This window comes from Desmodus rotundus, chromosome 4 (assembly GCF_022682495.2).
Source record: "Desmodus rotundus isolate HL8 chromosome 4, HLdesRot8A.1, whole genome shotgun sequence".
NCBI classification, from domain to species: Eukaryota; Metazoa; Chordata; class Mammalia; order Chiroptera; family Phyllostomidae; genus Desmodus; species Desmodus rotundus.
Genome location: NC_071390.1, coordinates 31,442,591 through 31,464,345, shown reverse-complemented (window position 1 = coordinate 31,464,345; position 21,755 = coordinate 31,442,591). Strand labels below are relative to the sequence as shown.

The 21,755-nt window shown below is 39.0% G+C and overlaps 1 protein-coding gene across 4 annotated transcripts in view; it reads right to left on the bottom strand.

Moving 5' to 3' along the window:
* Positions 1 to 207: 207 nt before the first annotated feature.
* RNLS (renalase, FAD dependent amine oxidase) overlaps positions 208 to 21,755 on the bottom strand; it is a 243,857-nt gene continuing 222,309 nt past the window's right edge. For 2 of the 4 annotated variants that reach the window (XM_024563414.4, XM_053923186.2), the window contains exon 7: positions 208 to 2,846. In XM_024563414.4, the coding sequence (XP_024419182.1) occupies positions 2,694 to 2,846 (153 nt within the window). In that variant the 3' untranslated portion in view covers positions 208 to 2,693. Of the gene's footprint in view, positions 2,847 to 10,389; positions 10,521 to 19,549; positions 19,854 to 21,755 lie in introns of those variants that run through there. The other 2 variants (XM_053923188.1, XM_045197779.3) reach the window with 2 other exon arrangements.

Here is a 21,755-nt window from a genome sequence, read left to right as displayed (position 1 = left end):
TGAGAAATCCTTGCTCTGTTTATTTCACAAGAATGTTAGGAGCATGGAAAGTGGAAAATCACACACATATATTTTTATATATTTTTATTTGGATGGGTATAAGATACCAGGTAAACGTAAAATGGACTTCTTTTTTTTTTTACTTAACAGGGGGTGGGGCTGATGGCATTTTGCACAGAAAGCTTGGTGACTCAATGGCGTGTCTTTTTGCCCCCCATCTGGCCTACAATTATTACTGCTTTCTTGATGTTTTTAGACATACTTCTCCCCTTCAGAAATGCCAAAGGTGAAAAATACTACTCTACTGATATAATTTGTCACCCTTGCTGCCTGTGCAAGGAGCGCATAGACAGTTTAGTAATTAAGCTTTTCAACACTGCGTCATAAAGTTTTATTCTGGCAAAGGCTATATTTATCAGCTAACAAGTATTAAATCACCCCACTGCTCCAGCCGTTTCTCACTTGAATATGCTCCTTTCAAAACAGAGCAGCTTTCCTTGGCTGGCTTGATTAATGACACCCCTGTTTGGAAATATCACGGTGCAGTGTGGCTCTGTGGGGCTGACATACACACACCTTGGCAACTGCTCCAAATGGTGCTGACCCTGGTTTCCCAGGGGAGCTTGATACCTTAGCCCTGGGTCTTTTAGGGCATCCCGGCCATCTGAGTTTTCACGGCCCTCTGGGATGCCTTCCAGCACAAGATAACCCCGTATCCATTTCATTTCTACAGGGAAAGGGGTAAATGAAAAGGAAGAATACAAGCATTTGATACATTTTTACTTCCTTATCTTAGCATCAGGGAATTGGTCTCTTCCTCTCATAGAGAGAACTCAGTGTAAAATGAGTTTTTAGAATGATTAAAATAGCAAAGTAACTGATCTACATATAAGGCAGGGTTGAGTTTTTTCCTCATATTGCATATAGTCTTCTCAAAATAGGTACAAAATTATTAGGGAGACACAGAATGAATAGATATTGGCAGTCATCACTAATGGCTTAGAAGAGTTCTGTCTTTATGCATCCCACCCCTACAAATTTTTTCCCTTCCTTTGGAGGATATACATTCATGAGACAAATATAACATTGTTCTTAAAGCTTCAGGATGTTTTCAGTCAAATGACTCCAGAATTATATTAAAAACAAAATAGTAATACATTTGAATGATTTTTCTACCTTTTTTTAAAGGATAAAGCCAAAACAAAGAAAATGTTAATCAAATATGGGCCAAAATGATGAAAGAAGTCTATAATTTTTTATCATATCATAGCAGAAATTACATTAATTTCCCTTTTCTTTCTCTGCTTTCAAAAATGAATGACATTATATGTAGGCATTTCTGTTTTTCACCAACCAGTTGCTGACAGGACACATAGTATTCCCTAGAGTCACAAAACCCACTTTGTACCTACATAAGCAAGTTCTTCCCATGCCTGTGTGTGTATAAGCAGTGGACATGTAAGTGTGAAACTTAAGGTTACTACCAAGATAAGAAGTCTTTTGTTAGACTTTTCTTAGTTTGAGAGGCTACAATGATTTCTTTCCCTTCAGAATGATAAAATAGAACTTACCATTTTGCTCTTCAAATTAGCAACAGGTAGCTTGTTTGGAAGTCTGGGGACCAATTTCTCTCCAGCCAGCAAGTCACCGGGTTGTCACTGAACCATGTGGGTCACTGAACCAATATGTTGGCAAATATTGAACTACTTTAAGTGCATCTAATTTCTGGTTCAATACATTTTTTGGTTGCATTAAATTCACTAAACCTGACACAGTCTAAATGCCACAGCACATACTGGAATGCACATAAAAGCAGCAGCAGCCATGAGAGGTAACATAAGGTAAAGATCAATATATTTTCTCTGAGTTTCCATTTAATTTTTATCTGTCATACTAAGACTTTTTCTTAAGTTAAAAAGCGCTGTGTGACTTGAAAAGTCAGGTTGAATCGGGTTATTTTCTAACAATTTAAAGAGAGGTTACTTCATCAGTCAAGTTGCCCTCTCAGAGATGAGGACATAGCTGATTCAGGATTATTTAATGACTTGGGAGAAAAATAAGAGACAAAAATTACACTGCCATTCAAAGTTTGGAGGAACATTGTAGTTCAGCAGGTAGCAAAAATGCTGAATCAAGGGCACACTTGAAGATTAAAAGCCAGGCTTTGATAATGGTTATTCTTTATTTGAAAGCAAAATTTTCCAAAGAATAATAAAGGTTTGGGAACATGAACTGTTACTGTGATTTCACCTAATTTGGGGGGAGGGTCACTTGTTATTCTTAAGCACTAATTTTCGTCTCTCAAGTAGTAGTCATGGCAACTGAGAAAAGTGGCAAAAGGTATAAAGTCCAAGGAATTTTTATTCTAGCGTGGGTTGTAACTATCACCATTTTAAAATTGATTTTATTCTCCATAAAAAAAAAATGACAAGCGTAGAACAACTTTTTGGTAATTTCTCTCATCAAAATAGAAAACAAGACAACCAATAACAGAGAATTGTGAAAACCAAAACCCAAAGTACATGTAGAAGATAAGAACACAGGTACTAAATAGACTTATTAGCTGATCAATTTTTAAGTTATATAAATGTCTAATCACGATGTTGTGCTCCTGAAACTCATAATATCGTATGTCAGCTGAAATGAACAAATTAAAAGAAATACAAAGAATAAAATTAAAAAGAAAACACACACTAAATACGATTCTTTAAGGCATCCAGAACACATAAGGCAGAAGCGACACAGCCATCAAAGCTGGACCGAGTGAACCCGTCCCCTCCGCACACGAGCGCAGGGTCGAGGTGAAGAGTCATTTGGCCAGGATATTTGGCAGCGGCACTTGTAACCTGAAAAAGATTTTAAAAACGGGGGGCATGTTGCAATTAACATTCTGTGCTCCACTGTGCCACCACGTCAACACCCACCTGGGCAAGGCTTTCCCACCTGGAGAAATCAAGATGTCTTACACGGAGCAACGAAAAACGAAACCGAGACCCCTGTGCTTCCCCCACATCCGAGTGTTTACACCGAGCATCCTTCTATGTTTACATTTTCAATTATTTGATAAAATAATTAGAAGGGCATTGAACTTCAAAATGAGTAGCTCATGATTTGCTCAATTAGTTAAAAGTACAGTGATTTTTTTTTTATAAGAAGGAGATGACGTTCATAGTATCATTCACTGAGTATTAAGTCCCGGCCACATGCTAGACAAGGTGGGTAGAAAAGAGATTTGAAGGTCATTTCCTTAAGGGGTTTTCAGTTCAGCATGACTGCTAGCACCTAACAGGGACCAAGGGCTAGGACAGAGCAAAGAAAGGGCGCTATGGGAGCACACACGAGCGGGCCCAACCCAGCACACCAGCACGAGAAAGCTTCAGAGGGGAGTGGATGGTCATTTCTGAGTTCTGATGAGTGCGTAAGAGTTTGCCAAGGAAACAGAGACGGGGCTTTCCATGGAGAAGGAGCAGCATGAGTAAATGCCCATGGTCTATGGGCAAGAGAGAACAAAGTGTGTTTACGAAACTGCGGGCCACCTGCTGCGTGTGTGTATGTGTGTGTGTGTTAGAGGGGGAGGCTGACTGGAGAAAGGGACATGGCCGAAAGGCAAAATAAGAAAAATACAGGGTTTCAAAATTTAAAAATATAAAACATAAATATAAAGATCTATTAAAATGTAGAATTTACTACTTAGGAGACAAACTTGAGAGAATCAGCTGAAGTCTGGAATTTATTTTATTTTGTAGAACCAGGTTTATAATATTTGAACTGATAAAAAAGGTATAGAAAGATTATTTCCTGGAAAAAATATATTCTCACAATTAGGGTGAATGTTGTTAAGAAGTACTCATAGCCAGGAGAATGAGAGGGAGGTGGGTGCGATTATCTTGGACACTGAGATGGTTTGGCTATGAAACACTAAGCAAGCCAAAATACAAATCACACAAATTTATTATGAAGGCAATCTCACTTGGGATTTCTCTACACAACTTCTGGGGGCATCATTCATGTAGACAGCAAGTAGCAGTTCTGGCCTCTCTTGTACAATATTCCCATAAAGAATAGTAGGATTGCTAGTTTAAAAATCACACAAAAAAGTCAAGAAATGTAATAAATGCTATTTGAATTATGGAGCTGAGATTTTGGTTCTAGATAGGCTGATTTACAATTTTTTGAATCAGAAAAACTTTGTTTAGGTGTGTTTTTATTTATATGCCATATTTTACTTTAAAAATCAGGTGGTACAATTATTCCTTTGTTGGGTCTCTAAAGCTATGGACCTTTAAAGACACGTGTCATTAGCTACAAGTGTAAAATGTTGAGTATGTCACTTCTCTGGCGGTCACTCGATAACATCATCTATCAGAGACATTACAGATAATCTTTTTAAACAAAATTATGGCATACTTTTCATCTATGTTGAATTGTAGCTTTGTTTTTTCCCAGCTTTACTGAGGTATAATTGACAAATAAAAATTGTATATATTTAAGATGCACAACTTATTGTTCTGATATGCACAGACATTGTGAAATAATCGCCATGATCAAGGTAATTAGCACATCCATCAGCTCACACGGTTACTTTTTTTTTTGGTGGCACACTCTATGATCTATCTTCTTAGCAGATTTCAAGTATACTATACACCATTGTTAATTATAGTTACCTTGTTGCACATTAGATCCGAGGACTGAGTCATCTTGTATAACTGAATCGGTACCCTTGACCAGCATGCCCCATTTCCCCCTCCCACCAGCTCCTAGCAATCACCATTCTACGCTCCGCTTCTATGAGCTTGACTATATTAGATTCCACATATAAGTGAGGTCATGCTGTATTGGGCATTTGTCATTCCATAGCTGACAACCTTGAAATCAGCAGTAAAGATCTGAGTGGCTAAAAAGACAACACACAGCATAGGCACTGAAGGACAGACTTGGGCATTCATTCAGAGCTTTAGTACTCCTGCTTTAGATGGAATCTTAACAAATCAGGTTATCTGATTTGTTAGTGAAACATTAAGGGAGGAAGAGCACTGTTAGGTTCCTATATAAATTAGCAATATCAAAATGTGACAACTGGTAGTCTGGGGCCACTTAGTGAAGGGACAGATAACTTTCTGGGTCTTAATAGGCCCCAAGAATTGTCAGCTTATTAGTTTTCCCATAATTACTAATGCCCATGATGATGGTCCCAATATCCAAGAATCAATTCTAATGTGCATAAACTATTCATCGCTAGCATCACTTGAATGTTCACAAATACCAAATGCTTTACATGCACACCCCATTTAATTCACACAGCAACCCTATGAGGTGGTTTCTCATTTTATAGTGAGAAAACTGAGATTCAGAAAAATTGTTATTTGTCCAAGGACAGAAAACTAAAAGGCAAAGAAACAGGAATTCAAACAGAGCAGGCTGACTCTGGAACTCACCTTTCCAATACCTTCAGAAATATTTCCATAAAGACTGGATTTAAATGTCCATACTACCCAAAGCAATCTATAGACTCAGTGCAGTTCCTATCATAACACCAATGGCATGTTTCACAGAAATAGAACAAATATTCCAAAAATTTATATGGAACCACAAAAGACCCCTAATAGCCACAGCAATCCTGAGAAAAAAGAACAAAGTTGGAGGATTACACTACCTAAGATCAAGCTACCACAAGGCCATAGTAATCAAAACAGCATGGGACTGGCATAAAAGCAATCAAATAGATCAATGGAACAGAATAGAGAGCCCAGAGATAAACCCACACCTTTATGAATAATTAATGTTTGACAAAGGAGGCAAGCATACATAATGGGTAAAGACAGTCCATTCAATAAATGGTGTTGGAAAAATTGGACAGATACATGCAAAACAATGAAACTAGATTACCTTCTTACACTACATACAAGAATAAACTCAAAATGGATTAAAGACTTAAATATAAGACTTACAGCAATAAAAGTCCTAGAAGGCAACATAGGTGGTAAAATCTTACACATTTCCCATAGCAATATTTTTTCTGATATATCTCCTTGGACAAGGGAAACAAAAGAAGAAGTAAACAAATGGGGCTACATCAAAGTAAAAAGTTTTTGCACAGCAAAAGAAACCATCAACAAAATGAAAAGAGAACCCACTGGATAGGAGAACATATTTGCCAATAATACATCTGATAAAGGGGTTAATATCCAAAATTTATAAAGACCTCATACAACCCACCACCAAAATAACAAACAATCCAATTAAAAATGGTCAAGGACCTAAATAGACATTTCTCCAAAGAGGACATACAGATGGCCCATAGACATATGAAAAGATGCTCACCATCACCAGTCATCAGAGAGATGCAAATTAAAACCACAATGAGATATCACCTCACACCTGTCAGAATGGCCATCATAAACAAATCAACAAACAAGAGATGGCAAAGATATGGAGAAAAGAGAACTCTTGTGTACTGTTGATGAGAAAGCAGATTGGTGTAGCCACTAAGGAAAACAGTATGGAGGTTCCTCAAAGAATTAAAAATGGAACTGCCTTATGGCCCAGCAACTCCACTTCTGGAAATATATATGAAGAAACCCAAAACACCCATTTGAAAGAATATGTGCACATCTATATTCATTACGGCATTATTTACAATAAACATATTTTGGAAACAACCCAAGTGCCTGTCAATAGATGAGTGGATAAAAAAGCTGTGGTACATATACAATGGAATATTACTTGTCCATAAAAAAGAATGAATTTTACCATTTGCGACAGCATGGATGGACCTAAATGAACCAGAAGAGAGGGACCTATGCATCCCTTCCAACTGGCTGTCCCTGAGTTATATCCTTTTATAATTGGTGATATAAGTCATGAAATAAGGCAGTCAGAGAAAGACAAATACCATATGATTTCAGTTATATGTAGAATGTGGAGAACAAAATACATAAACAAACAAATGTGAAACAGACGCACAGACACAGAGAAAAGACTGATAGTTGTCAGTGGGAAGGGCGGTCGGGGGGCTGGCTGGGAGTAAAAGGTGAAGGGACTGAGAAGTACAGATTGCTCGTTACAAAACAGTCATGGTGATGTAAAGTGCAGCATAGAAAATATAGTCAATATTGTAATAACTACGTATGGTGCCAGGTGGGTACTGGAAATACCGGGGAGAACACTCTGGAGAATATGACTATCTAGCCACTATGCTGTATGCCTGACACTCATGCAAAATGACATTGAATATAAAATGTAATTGAAAACAATTTTAAAAAGACTTAATGTAAGTAAAACAAAACAGAAACCTTTGATAGTGTCATAGTATAATTTATAAGAAATATGTATTTGGTCATTCTGATGATCAAAATATATATTTCATATATGTCTTTGCCCACAATTTCTGACTCACAGCTCCTGAAACCCTTGAAATTTCTTAAGTTTGAGAGTGATAAAGTTGCCTCTTGTTATGTTAATGAGGTGACTTTTGGAAAGTCAAAAAATTAAGAACGGGGGGGAGGGGGGGAGCTGGTTTCTAGTGGAGCCAACCCTGTAATTAGAGGGTTGGTATTTTCAGTCCTATCCTACCCGACACTTCCAGGGACGGGAGAGGGGCTGAAGATGGAGTTCCATCATTAATGGTCAAGAATTTAGTCGATCTTGCCTATGTAATGGAGCCTCATAAAAACTCAGAAGGACAGGGGTCAGAGAACTTCTGGGTTGGTGAACGCAGGCAGGTATGAGGGGAGTGGTATGTCTGGAGAGAACACGGAGGGTCTATGTTCCTTCCTACACATCTTGCCCTATGCATCTCTTCAACTGGCTGTTCCTGAGTTATTTCCTTTTATAATTGGTGATCTAATAAGTACGCATTTTTGTGAATTCTGTGAGCCACTCTAGCAAGTTAATCGAACCTGAGGAGGAGGATCATGGGAACCTTTAAATTAGCCAGTGGGTCCGAAGCACAGGTAACACCTGGGTTTGGATGGGCTTCTGAAGTGGTGGGAGGCAGGTAGTCTTGTAGGGGTGACCCTGAAACTGTAGAATCTGATGCTATCTCTGGGTAGATAGTGTCAGAATTGAGTTGAATTCTTGGACACATGCTGGTGTCTGAGAATTGTTTGTTGGTTTTGGGGGACCTCCCTCAACATTGGAATTGGTACCAGGATCTATTTAGGTAGTCACATAGTTTTATGCACCTGGAAGATACATATAAATAAAATAACTCATTCATATATATATATATACACACACACACAAACATAACACATATACACACGTGTCTATATATGTATAATTTTTTAAATAAGAAAAATGTTTGATAGTCACTTAACTTTATGCATCTGGAAACTTCACATAAATGGGATAACTCATTCATACGTATTCCTACATATACATGTGTATGTGTCTGTCTATATATAATTTATGCACACATATAAATCTCCATTTGTGATAAAGTTTTAATACATTCCAGTTGATATCCCTGAATAGATACGCCATGGCACTATCAAACATCACACAGTGTTAAGGAGGAGGGAGTTTAAGGGAAAAAGTTCTACCCAGGGGTGAGCAGATCATGTATCGGTGCTGTGTAATTTCATTTGATGGGTGGTAAATGCCAGATGCCAGATCACGTGACTGGAAAACTGGGCCACTGATTAGCTAGTCTGCAGTTTAATGAAATTGATCTCGCTGCATTTAGGTGGAATTGCCCATTTTGCAATTACCCAATGAGGGAAATATGAAAACATGAAGTGCGCGTTGGCAAGTTCCTTCACCCAAGCGAAGCAGAGAGTCCTGCAGGGGAGCAGCTCGTAATTGTCAAAGCCGCAAGTTCTCACAATAACACGGCCCTTGGCTGTGCTTCCAGCCACAGTGAGGAACCACAGCTCAATGACTGTGTTTAAAAACGATGCCAGGGATGAAACAGCCCCCTGGCAATCCAGGTTGCTTCTGCTCACATGTGTATCAGGGCTGGGTAAAAAGAGTTCCCACTGCAGAAGCTCATGCTGCGGGGTCGCTAGTGTAATATTTCTATAAACTTAGGTGATGCTTGGACTGAACATAAAAATTCACAGCAGAAACAGTTTTATTTCTAAGCTATTTAAACCCATGTGAATGTGTTTTGTAACTTCTCTCCACCTGCAGAGTAAAATGCAAACTTCTTAGCCCCATATGGGAAGACCTTTCATAACCAGATCTTGCCTCCATTCATGCCTCATCTTTTGCCACTTGACTCGCGGGTCCTGTCTACATTCAAACCACGGTTCTTCAAACACATCCTTCTTCATTGTTCTGCGACTTTGAATAAGCCATTTGGCTTGGTGATGTTGTATTGTCCCCTTTCTTTTTTTGCCAAGTAAATTGCTCATTCTTTGAGAACCAGTACACATGTCACCTGCTCTGAGGTCTTCTTGCTCTTCCAGGCAGGCTAAGTGCCTTTTCAGCATGTTATTTATATCTATTATGTGACTTGCTATTTTGCACTACAATTACGTCCATGCCTGTCTTCCTTCCTAGATTGCATGCTCCTAAGAGTAGGGACTGTGATGCACTAAATTTTGTACGTAAGGCTGAGAAAGGCGGCTAGCCCCTGTTAAGGGCACAACAAATGTTTACTGAGTTAAAAAAAAAAAGACAAAGTATTTTACATAAGGTTGATTGAATAAAGGTCTTTACAAGAAACCTTCTACACAAAAAGTGTTATTAAGAAGCTCCCCCAGAGCTGGTAGAAGCTTAAATGAGAGAGAGATCGTATGTAGGAGGCTCTCGATAATGATGAATGGAGGGCTGTCTCCTTGTCTCTGATCGTGAACTGCTTTAGGTGAAAATCTCCTAATGTCATGTGTTCAGTAGACCACAGAAACTTGCTGATTCTGTAGATCAGAAATGGTAAAATACTGTCAATTTTATATGGTTTAACTTAATAGTTTTTTTTGTATCATGATTATTAATTATAAAAATTCACCCCCTAAAAGTTCCTTTGGCATAAGAATGAAATTAAAGATGAAAAGAGGAATGCAGACAAGCAGGTGAATGGGCATTTCCATGAAGGATAGTTGATAAATAGAAAACAAAGATCAGTGGCGCGCTCGACAACGGGCAGTGTTCCGTCCATTCCCAGACCGACACGAGAGATCGCCTTGGACTGTCTGCCCCACATCTACCCACACAGACCGATCTTATTGGGCTGGTCTATGGAATGACTGTATTTCAGCCTGATCACTTCTAGTTGGCCATCCAGACCATGATTTGGATAATGGGGCACTAAGTGATGTTCAAGTGGGTAAGGCAAGAATTAAGGTCTCCTAAATTCTAATCCCAGACATGCAGTTCACAGTCAGGTTCTTAAGGCTGCATCTCTGCACTTGTTATGAATGTAGTTTACACTGCATTGCACTGCGTCTAAGTCACTGTCAATTGGAAGAGGGACCGACATTTTACATACCAGAGAGAAAACACATGGTGTCAACAGGACATGAAGCTTTATTTTATACTTACTAGAGTTGTTCTTTTGCACTTGTTTACATGCAGATCTTTCGCAAACAAAAAGGAAATAAAAGAGTAATACATTGGTTAAGCCTTTTCAAAAACTCCTTCCCATTCAGAGTTTGACTGCCCTGCAGCACTCTCTAACTCTGAGCTGTTGGTGCCCACGCTCTCCCCACGCAGTCTGCCCTCTGTGCCTCCTACAACACTGGTAAGGGGCGTTTCGTACAGGTGCGTTCCACTGAATTATCCTCTCTGGGGGTTGCTTCTGAGTCACTGACACCTGTTCTGTAAGTTCTGATTATGTACTTTTTCTTCCATGGGATAGAAAATTCCGCTGAGACTCATATTCTTGTCTCCTTAAATAATTTGTTAATTTAAATATCAAGAGTGGGTCCACTGTTAGACAACTAGAAATAACCGAGTTCAGGCGTGTGAGAAAATGACATTCTGGCAGTCTCCTGGTACATACCAACTGGGTGGCATCCTCCAACTGATGAAGTACAGCGAGTGGTAAATAGGGTTAGGAGAGAAGCCTGGTGAATACTTTATAGTAAATACATAGCAAATCCAAAGATGATGAATGATCAGACCCTTCAAGGAGGGCATTTTCTGGTAATAGCATAAGGTGTCAGGACTTCAAACATCTTTAGGATTGCTGGTTTAAACCTTCCATTTTCTCAGGTCAACCAAATGAACAGCCTCAGCTGAAGCTGACAGAGATAGACTGGTTATCAGAGAATCAATTTGTTCATTTACAAAGGTAAATGTACCGATTCCAGAACCAAGTCTGGTTGCCTTCCCAGCCCATTCATCTTAGCTGGCAAATCCCCTCAACTGTAGCACAGATTATAGGGGTGACACCCGTTTGGCAACTCCCGACAGACATCACTGATCAGTCGTGGCATTCTTCCCCACTGAGCCCAGAAGTGGCCTCAGCACCCTGCCCACGTCATTGCTTCAGGCAGACACTACCAGTCAATTGGAGTTGGCACCTGGGAGAAATCCTATATAGCAATCCTGGCTGAGAAGATTGCAGAGCAAACACATAATTAGAAATAAGGGAATTAAGTATTCTTTACTGTTTTTTTTTCTTTTTTTCCCATTAAGCCAGGATAGTCTGATGCATTGCCTTTCTCCAAACCAGAGTTATGTCAATGTGAAGAATTAGGATCACATCAGGAGCCATTTTCTCTAGCTGATGCTGGAGGCTGAAATCCAATTCCTTCTAATAACCTTCTGATGCCCTTTCCCAGATCACTGCCCTTCCATACACCACGCCAGGCCTTTGACTGCGGTGTGAAAATAAAATACAGGTGTTTTGTCTACAAAATTGCACACTAAAAATATCAGAGTTTGTGGGAAAAATAGAGTTGGGGCAGATGACTCAGAACTTATGGAACTTTGAGCCAAGCATGAACTAAAACAATAAACATCATAGCAAAGTGAATAGTACAGTTGACATTCTCCCAGCCTCTGCATCTAGCTACGGGGTCCACCCTTTGCAGCCTAACCCCTGGGGCTTGTGCTTTCTCCTTTGAGATGTAGGTCCTGGGAGGCAGTTGCTTCTGGAAGTGACTATTTTGAGCTAAATTAAAACTATGGTCAGGGATGCGGCCTTCTTCATCAATCTGTCATTTTAGTAAAGGGAAAATGTCTGTGGTTTTTTCATCAGCACTTGCGTCTTTGCTGACAAAGTTAACATGACGGAAAACCCCGCAGTTCTTAAGGCCATTGAAACAGCCACTATTTGCACTCAAGGAAGGCACCTCTGGCCACTTTCCGGGTTGTTTTTTTCCTTCAGAGCTTCACATTTGCCAAGGCTTTGTCTTCGCTTGTGAGAAAACTTAACCTGATCACTTGAAAACATAAACATGTATGAAACCAATATAATTCCTCTGTAATACTGATCTATTTCTCAATTGCATCTGAGATAATTCTATTTAAAATACCCGAAGGTGTTGTAAAAGACGGTAGGTAATTTTACTGCTTTTTTATGTTCTGGGACATTCCCAAGGGTCACTTTATTACCCTGGAGTGTGCCTGAGTCCTGACAGCGAAGGGAGCTAAGCTATCACTTGTGCTGTTAAGACTCACATGGCATCTTTTTTTTTTAAAATTAATTCTTAAAAATCAATTTCGATGTCTGAGGGTGACTCTCTAAATTGTCCCTGCATCCCAGGGAAATCTTCTTGTCTCTTAGTTGCACACTAACTTGACTGGGGCAAACTCTGAGTAATAACCTCCTTTCCCCAGCATCTCCCTACCCATGGTACGTGTGAGGAGCTGACCACACTGGCGGCATAAATGGCTACGGGGGCTGTGATGCTACAGAGCTGAATCATGCATTTCCCCTCTGTGTCTATTCTGCTGCCAGTGTAAACCTGAACCCATGCCATGGAACATAAACAGCAGAAATTGAATATTTGGTTAACTTATTCTTTTATAGCCGCTATGCAAAGCGCAAAGGAAGTGGTTCCCAAAAGCCAATCTATGGCAAGAAGGGAAAAAAAATAAAGAGAATTATGCACTTTTTAATTGGGCTAAATGTATTGTATTTATAAATTTGTTATGATGTTATATCTTTATTATTCTTTTGGCTATCCTTTTCATTAAATTCTTATAGCTGTGTTTTTGCTTTTTAAATTCTTAACTGCAGAATAAAAAGATAACAATATTATATCAGTTCCCAAAACAGTTAGGGGGACTTTACTGGTCCATGAAATAAAAACGCTTCGAACCGCTGCACTGAGGCAAGGCGCTTATGTGGCTCACAGCGGTCTTCCTCAGACTGGAGAATGTTTTCCGTAAACAGGGGTGGGCAGGGGGTCAAATGTATGGTAACAGAAGGAGATGTGACTTTGAGGGGGGAACATACAATGCAACATACAGATGATGCATTATAGAATTGCACACTTGAAACCTGTATAATTTTATTAACCAATGTTGCCCCAATAAACTCAATAAAATTTTTTAAAAATTAGAAAAAAAAGATAGGACTTCACTGTTGTATCAATAGTGAAAAATACTATTGATCCCTAAGCAAACTTCCATGATACAGGAAAGGAAGATCTGACAAATGAAAGTTGAAGATAGACTTTTTTTAAGAGCACAAAATGTTTTCAAATAGCTAAATTAAAAATGTAACGTTTCCATTCCTTTCTTTTATTTTTAAAAAGTCCCCCTCGGGTTTGATGCAAATGCAATGAAATGTTGCAGATTCCTCTACACTTAACTCACCAAACTGCATGTGGTAAGAGATAGCTGATGCTTAAAAGCCTTTATGAGAAAACTATGAGACAGTGTCTCCTTCATTTTTGTATTCCCACCATTTGTGACTCCCTAATATATGGTTAATGTGGAATAAATTCTTTGCCCAAAGAATGTATGCCTGCAGGACAAACCAACAACACAAATCCAAATTTTTGAAAGTTTTAAATTCTCAGTGTTCAAATGGTCTTTACTGTAGTGGGTTTTTTTTTTCTCTCTCTACAAAAATAATTTACTTTGGTTTCTCAGTCTCTACATTTTTGTTTTTCTTTCTGAATTGCCAAGTTATTAGCCTCCTCTTATTTGAACACACGTGACACCTCACCATCCTAACCCAAGTCTTGGGCAGATGCACTGTCCGGGAGACAACTGCTGGTATATTCTGGTACCCACAGCCCTTGCTCTGACACTTATATCATCACCCCTGGCAAGCTGAAATCTCTGCCTGCAGCTCATCTTTTGTAGACTACAGGCAAAAGCGCCAGGAATATTTGAATCATCCTGAATTTCAAATAGGAAGTGAAGATAGTTTCTTAGGTAATTAACCCTTAGCTCATAAAAATACCTTGAAAGGTGTAGAAAGTATAACTAGACAGATGTACACATGTGTCTATATGTACATGCATGTAGGAGAGTATATACAGATGTTTGCCATCATTCCAAAGGATGGGGAGACCATAGCGAAAGCCCAAGCTATTTCCACAGCGGAGGGCAAAGCTGCAGTACGCTTGCACAGATCAACAGTGTAAGTAATCCTTTAAATACTCTTCCTCTGGGAGGTGGCAAATACAATCTTAAAAGCTATAGGTGTCGGAGAGAACAAAACAGTTTTGGGGGGTGATCTAGTCAATTTATGATGTCTATATCTTTTTAAAATTCTTTCTTAAAATAGTCAACTCTATGCTTCAATTTTTGTGGCACAGCCAGAAATCATCTACCAATGGAATGTATTTGTTATATTGTTAGGAAAAGTGATGATAAGGATTATTTATTAACGTACATTGCACATTAGTGAAGATAAGTGAGATCCAAAAGTGGGATAACAATGATAAATTGGGGGTGTTGATTTTACCATTGGAAATATTTTTAGGTATATTTCCTTAAAAATATTGTACTTCTTTGGGCCCCTGGTGTTTGAGATTCTCAGTCCTCTATTATGTTATGTTATAGTATTTAATATTTATAAAAAGCTTTGTCAACACATGGGTGTTTTCCTGTAGAGATGGTACGTTTTTATTTTTGTTATCTTTTTCCCATTTTTAATTAGTTCTTATGTTTCATGTTCATCATCTCATCTTGCCTCCGTTCTACTCTTCTCTCCAGTGTTCTATTATGTTTAATGGTGATTTCATAAACTCATTTCTTTGTTGTGCTTTCGGGAAAGGTTGGCTTGTGTTGTGGGTTCCTGGCTGCAGACAGAGCTGTGTCTCTGATACTACAAAGAACTGCTATAAAATTACTATTGGTTGGAACACCCTAGGTGTGATGAGAGTGATGTGGTTTGGTCAATTCTCAGTGGAGCTTTTCACTTTATTGGTATTTGTCTATTCAATTTGAATAAACCATTGGGTAGGTGCAGGCAGAACGTGCCACAAATCATTTATATGATCCATGTAGCAGCTTTAGTGGGCTCAAACTGCTAAGGACGTACTTTGCCGAAATTGTATGTTCAGTTGCTGAAGTCTACACTGAATCCATTTAGATCTAGTCTATCTTTCAACGTCCTGAAAACACTGGAGCAGTCTATTTTGATGAGGATTTGTTCAGAACAAGCACACAATAAAGAAAGAAATACTGTTTCCTCTACTACTGTTGCAGTAGTAATGGACAAGACAAGTGGTATTACATTACCCTGTGGAGTTTTTAATTTAGTAGAAAATTGTTCTGTCCTTCAGCAAGTTTTAGTATACTCATTCATTATACTCATTCATGACTCATTTGAACAAACCCTTCAAAGATTTGTTGTGTTCCCAGTATTTGCCGAGCACTGAGTAAGGTGTCACAGCACAGAGAGCAATTCCTAGGAATAAGGTGATTTAACAGACTGGAATCCTTTTGTTTTCATCTAAATGTAAATGTTGCACTACAGTCTCTCAACAGATCCAACTGTTTGGGATCCTAGGATGCAGAGGGCAAAAATGCTTTTGATTGTGAGTCTAGAGATAAGCCTGAAATCATCTTTCCTACTCAGCTGAGCCTAATCATGCCTTCTCCCCCATTAGGTTAATTGCTGCTTAATTTCCCACTATTTCAACCTTTCTTCATCCCTTCTCCAATTCCCTCTCCCTTCTTTTTCCTGACGACCTAGAAACATGGTTGTTTCCTTCTGGTTCTCATTCATGTTGAAGGAACATAATAGCTTTTTGTTTGGGCTGTGCAATTACGGCAGAAAGATTGTAACCATTTTGATCTTTGTTCTAGAAAGAACCTTCTTTCTACTTTTAACACTGAAGATAAAAGGGTCAATGCTTACGCTCCTCAGAGAGAAAATAATGGAGGATAAAAACAAGTGGCTTTAAGTCATTTTAACCGAGGAATAATTTATATACATTCAAATTTACTCTTGTGTGTACTGTTCCAAAAATTTTGACACAATGTAACAGAGAGGTCTGACTAGGTCTCTGGGGTGAGGGTGAACCCTGATCTGGCATGAGATGCTGAGCTCCCTGGAGAAGGGAGGGGTCAGAGAAAACCCCAAGCTGATTGACTGAAGCTGCAGTTGGGGCATGAAAGACCTCCTTATCCCCTGGTAGGGTAAATAACTAACACGGCTCTTTACACAGCTTGCACACAGCGAGCGGGTTGAAAAGGCCACAATACACGTTTATCATGAAGGTGAGCATGGCAATGCCCTGCCCCAAGCAGAGAAGCTGTGCCCCTGTGGGCGGCTAGAAACGCTCCTACCCACTTCTGGATCATGGTGGCAGGAGGAGGAGCAGAGACACTCTGTGGGCTGACAAGCACGGTGGATGCCAGCCATGGACATTTTTGCCTTGGATTTTGGGGTGAAAGATTTAAAATGGATGGCATGTGGAAACACCCTCCCCATGCCTGGTTGGGGGGACCGGAGTGTTCATGGGACCAATGGACACTGGCCCTGCTTGTGGCCCTTGCCTTGCCCTGATGGCATGATTGGGAGCAACCTCAGTGGGATGTGCACCTCGCTAGTGGCAACCCCCAGGATGCTCTCGCCCTGCGGTGCTCGGCAGGGCCCCAGACCTCTCCCAGTCTCTTGCTCTGAGAGCAGCGCACAGATGTGCAGGCAGAGGACCTTTGCTGGCTCCATGAGTGTGAGCAGCCTTGGGCTCCAGGGCCCTGTGGATGGAGCCCCTCTCACAACCAGCTGCAGTGATCTGGCAGCACCCCCGGCCGGGGAAAGGGAGAAAGCTGCAGTGGGGCAATGGAGACGCCTGCCCCATAAGGGTGCACTCCAGAGACAGAGAGAAAGAGAGAGAGAGAGAGAGATAGACAGACAGACAGACAGCCTGGGGCTGGAGAGATGTAGCAGCCTTGGACTTCGAAAGGACAGATAAAATGGAGAGGGGTCTCTGGGCATGGATTTGGATTTGACTCTTTTTGGGAACAAGGGGATTTCTGTGTTTTGCAGAATAGAATGGCTTGGAGCAGGGGAGCCCCCACCTCTGTCAAATTGGGCACCCTGTTAATAAAAAACCTCTCCCCCCGCCCAATTAATTGCGTTATGCTTGTGTATGATGGCAGGTGGTTGAATCCCACTTTGGTAACAAAAGGACATGGTTGTGTTTACTACCACTATGAAGAATACAGAGAACATTTCCATCAACATTCCCCTTGCCCCTTTGTAATTAGTTCTCTTCTCCCAATCAAGCTCCTGGCAGCCACCGATCAGTTTTCTGTCCCTACAGATTTTTCAGTTCTAGGAAGCCATACAAAGAGAATAGTACAATAGGTAGTCTTTGAGTCTGGCTTTTTCCACTTAGATAATGCTTCTGAGATTCACTCATGCTATTGCAAAAATTAGTAGTTTGTTTCATTTGTTACTGAGTGGTTTTCATTTACGGATGTCTAACAGTTTGTTCATTTACCAGCTGATGAATATTCAAGTTACTTCCAGTTTGGGGCAATTATTAATAAAGCTGCTGGGAACATTTGCAAATAGGATTTTTTGTGGATATATGTGTTTATTTCTCTTGAGCAAATCCTTAAGAGTGAGTTTGCTGGGTCACATGGTTAGTATACAGTGAATTTTGTAAGAAGCTATGAAACCGTTTCTCAAAGGGGCTGCACCATTTCGCATTCTCAGGGTGACTTGTGAAAAAGTCAGTGGTTCCACACTCTTGCTCGTATTTGTATCTTCAAAGCTTTGATTTGAGCCGTTCTAGTAGGTGTGTCGTGGTCCTCATTGTAGTTTTAATCTACAGTCCTTACTGCCATCCACGTCTCTTCTTTTATTGTGTGTGGTAAAATACACATGACACAAAATTTCCCATTACTACTAGCCACTGGCAAATACTTATCTGCTTTCTGTCTCCATGAATTTGCCTGTTCTGGATATTTTGTGCAATGGACTCATTCAAGAAACCAGCTTTTGTGTCTGGTTTCTTTCACTTGGGATAATGTTTTCAGGGTTCATCCATGGCATAGCATGCATCCGCACCTCATTGCTCTTTCTGTTCTTCAGATGTTTAATATGTGCCTTTCTGTATCATTTCCCATGGCTCTTGTTATTAGAAAGACGTTAAACACATATTTCCCATATAATGATTGATTTTTTTTTAAACAGAGATAAATTTATTTCTTTTTGTGGCTAATATTCCATTTAATAGGTATTCCACATTTTGTTTATCCATTCATCAGTTGACGACCAATTAGTTTTTCCCACCTTTGGCTGTTGTGAATAGTGCTGCTATAAATGTTTATACACGTTTTTTTTTTTGTTGTATCTGGATATTAGTCTTTTATAAGTGTTTTTTAGTGCTTTTGGGTACACACCTAGGAGTGGAATGGCTTGGTCATATTATAATTGTGTGTTTAGCTTATTGAGAGACTGCCGAACGGTTTACTACAGTGTCTGAATCATTTTATATATCCGGCAAGGTACAAGAATTCCATCTTCTCCACAACTTCAACAGCACTTGTTCTTTTTCTTTTTTAAATTATAGCCATCCTGGTGGGTGTGAAGTGGTGTCTGATTATGGTTTTAATTTGCATTTTTTAATGTTTATTGACATTGGGCATCTTTTTGTGTATTAGTTGACCATTTGATGACCATTTGTCATCTCTTCTTTGGAGAAATGTCTATTCAAGTCCTTTGCCCATTTTAAAAATTGGATTTCTTTTTTGTTGTTGAGTTAAAGAGTTCTTTATATATTCTTGATGGTGAACCCTTCTCAGGAGCGACTCACAAATACCTTCTCCCATTCTATGGCTTGTCTTTTCACAGCCTTGACAATCGTGATGAAGTCTAAAATATCTAGTTTTTTGTTGTTGCCTATGTTTTTGGTGTTACATGTAAGAAACCACTGCAAAAAACCAAATTGTGAAGATGTACCCCTATGTTTTCTTCTGGGAATTTTATATTTTTAGCTCGCATATGTGGGTTTTGGTCTATTTTGGGTGAACCTTTCATGCAATGTGAGATTAGGGTCCGACTTCACTCTTTTGTATGTGGATTCCCAGTTGCCCCAGCACGGTATGTTGAAAATACTGGGTTTTTTTTCCCCCATTGCATGTTTTTGGGAACCTTGTCAGAAATCAATTGACCATTATATGGGTTTAATTCTGGACTCTTGATTCTATCTATTGAATCTATAGATCTGTTCTTATGTTTTTACCTTATTGTTTTGACTATGGTAGCTTTGTAGTCAGTTTGCAAACCAAAAAGTGTGAGTCCTCCAACTTTGTGATTTTTCATGACTGTTTTGGCTATGTGGGGTCCCTTGGGATCACCTTTTCCACTTTTTCAAAGGCCATTGGGATTTTTATAGAGACTGAGATACATCTGTATATCACTTTGGGTAATATTGCCATCTTAAAAATATTAAGTATTCTAATCTATAAATATGGGATATCTTTTCATTGAAGTTGTCTTTGATTTCTTTCAGCAATATTTTGAATGACAGTTTGTCCATCTGCCAGAGAAAAATATTCAGATTATTTTCAGTTTTCATTATAGAACTCTTATAATATCATGGCTAAAATTACATCCTTTTAAAGTGAAATAATCTTAATTTAAAAGAATATATGCACCCGTATGTTCACTGCAGCACTATTTACAATAGCCAAGATATAGAAGTGCCCATCAATAGACAACTGGATAAAAAAAACTGTGCTACATATATATACAATGGAATATTACTTGGCCACGAAAAGAATAAACTCTTACCATTTGCAACAGTATGGATCGACCTAGAGGGTATTATGTTCAGTGAAATAAGTCAGTCAGAGAAAGACAAATATGGCATGATTTCACTTACATGTAAAACCTAAAGAATAAAATAAACAAAACTGAAACAGATTCATAGACATGCAGAGTGGACTGGTGGTGGCCAGAGGGGAGGGAGGTTGGAGGACTGTATAAAAGGGGTGGAGAGATTAAGAAATACAAGCATGTAAAGGCATGTAAAGTAGAGCATGGGGGATGTGGTCAATAATATTGCAATAACTACGTACGGTGCCAGGTGGGTGCTGGAAATATTGAGGAAAATATTTTGTGAAGTATATGATTGTACAATCCTTATGCTGTATACCTGAAACCAATACAAAATAGTATTGGAAGTACACTATATCTGAAAATTTAAAATTAAACTTAAAAAACAAAGTGAAGTACTCTTTCAAATATTTTGCCCATTTTTAAATAATTGGGCCTTTTTTTCTTATTACTGATTTGTGACAGTTTTTATATGTTCTGGATATTAGTCTTTTATCAGATACATGTTTTTTTCAAACATTTTCTCTAAGTCTGTGATTGGTCTTTTCATTCTTTAAAATAGTGTCTTTCAAAGACATTGTTTTTAATTTTAATTAAGCCCAATTTATCAATTTATCCTTTTATGGTTTATACGTTGCTTCCTATCTAAGAAATGTTTGCCAAACCCTTGAGCAACCCATAGATTTTCTCCATGTTTTCATCTAGAAGCTTTATAGTTTAAGGTTTTCCATTTAGGCCTATGATCCGTGTGTAGTTAATTTTTGTACACTGTGTGCAACACAGGCTTTTGAATCTAAACTGACGTGTTCCAGTTTCTATTTTGCTGCTTACCAGTTGCATAACATTAAACAAAACACTCAACATGATTCTTAGTTTCCCCCATTTAAAGCAAAGATAGTAATATTTACTTCCTGGTCTGTCAGGAACTAAAAAATGAAAAAAAAAAGCATGAAAGTGCTTTCTAAAATCAGAGTATGAATGTTAACTATTATTATTTCTAGCTGACAGCAGTAACAGTGACCGTATAAGAACGTGTCATAGTTGGGAGAAAGCCAGAACTCAAACAGTTACCAGCAGTAGAGTAAGGTGTTTAAAAGCACTAGCTTTTAATTAGACCTGCATTTGGACTCCAGTTTGGCCACTCCCTGGAGGAGGAACCTCACACAAGGTTCTGAGCTCTCTCATTCTTACCTTTCTTATCCATGCAATGGGGAGAGTGTATAAACTCTAGAGGGTGTTTGGAGGATGAAGGGACTTACAGACAAAGCCCAATGAGCTACACAGAGTAGGGGATTAATACATGGCATTTTTGAGACAGAGGATAAATAGACAGATGTTGTAGGTAGGTAGGTAGGTAGATAGACAGATAGACAGACAGACTCTCTAATATAATGATGATGTGGACTGTCATGGTTTATAGAAGTACTAGGAAGGGACCTCCCTTTGAGTCTTTAGAATCCGGTACAATGTCTGGCATGTATTAGGAGCTCAATACATGTGTGTTAAATGAAAAGATGAACATACATTATAAATTTTTAATGTGGATATAAATAGCTTTTGTCAACTGAATTTTTTTTTGTTGGGTTTATAGCATATTACTGAT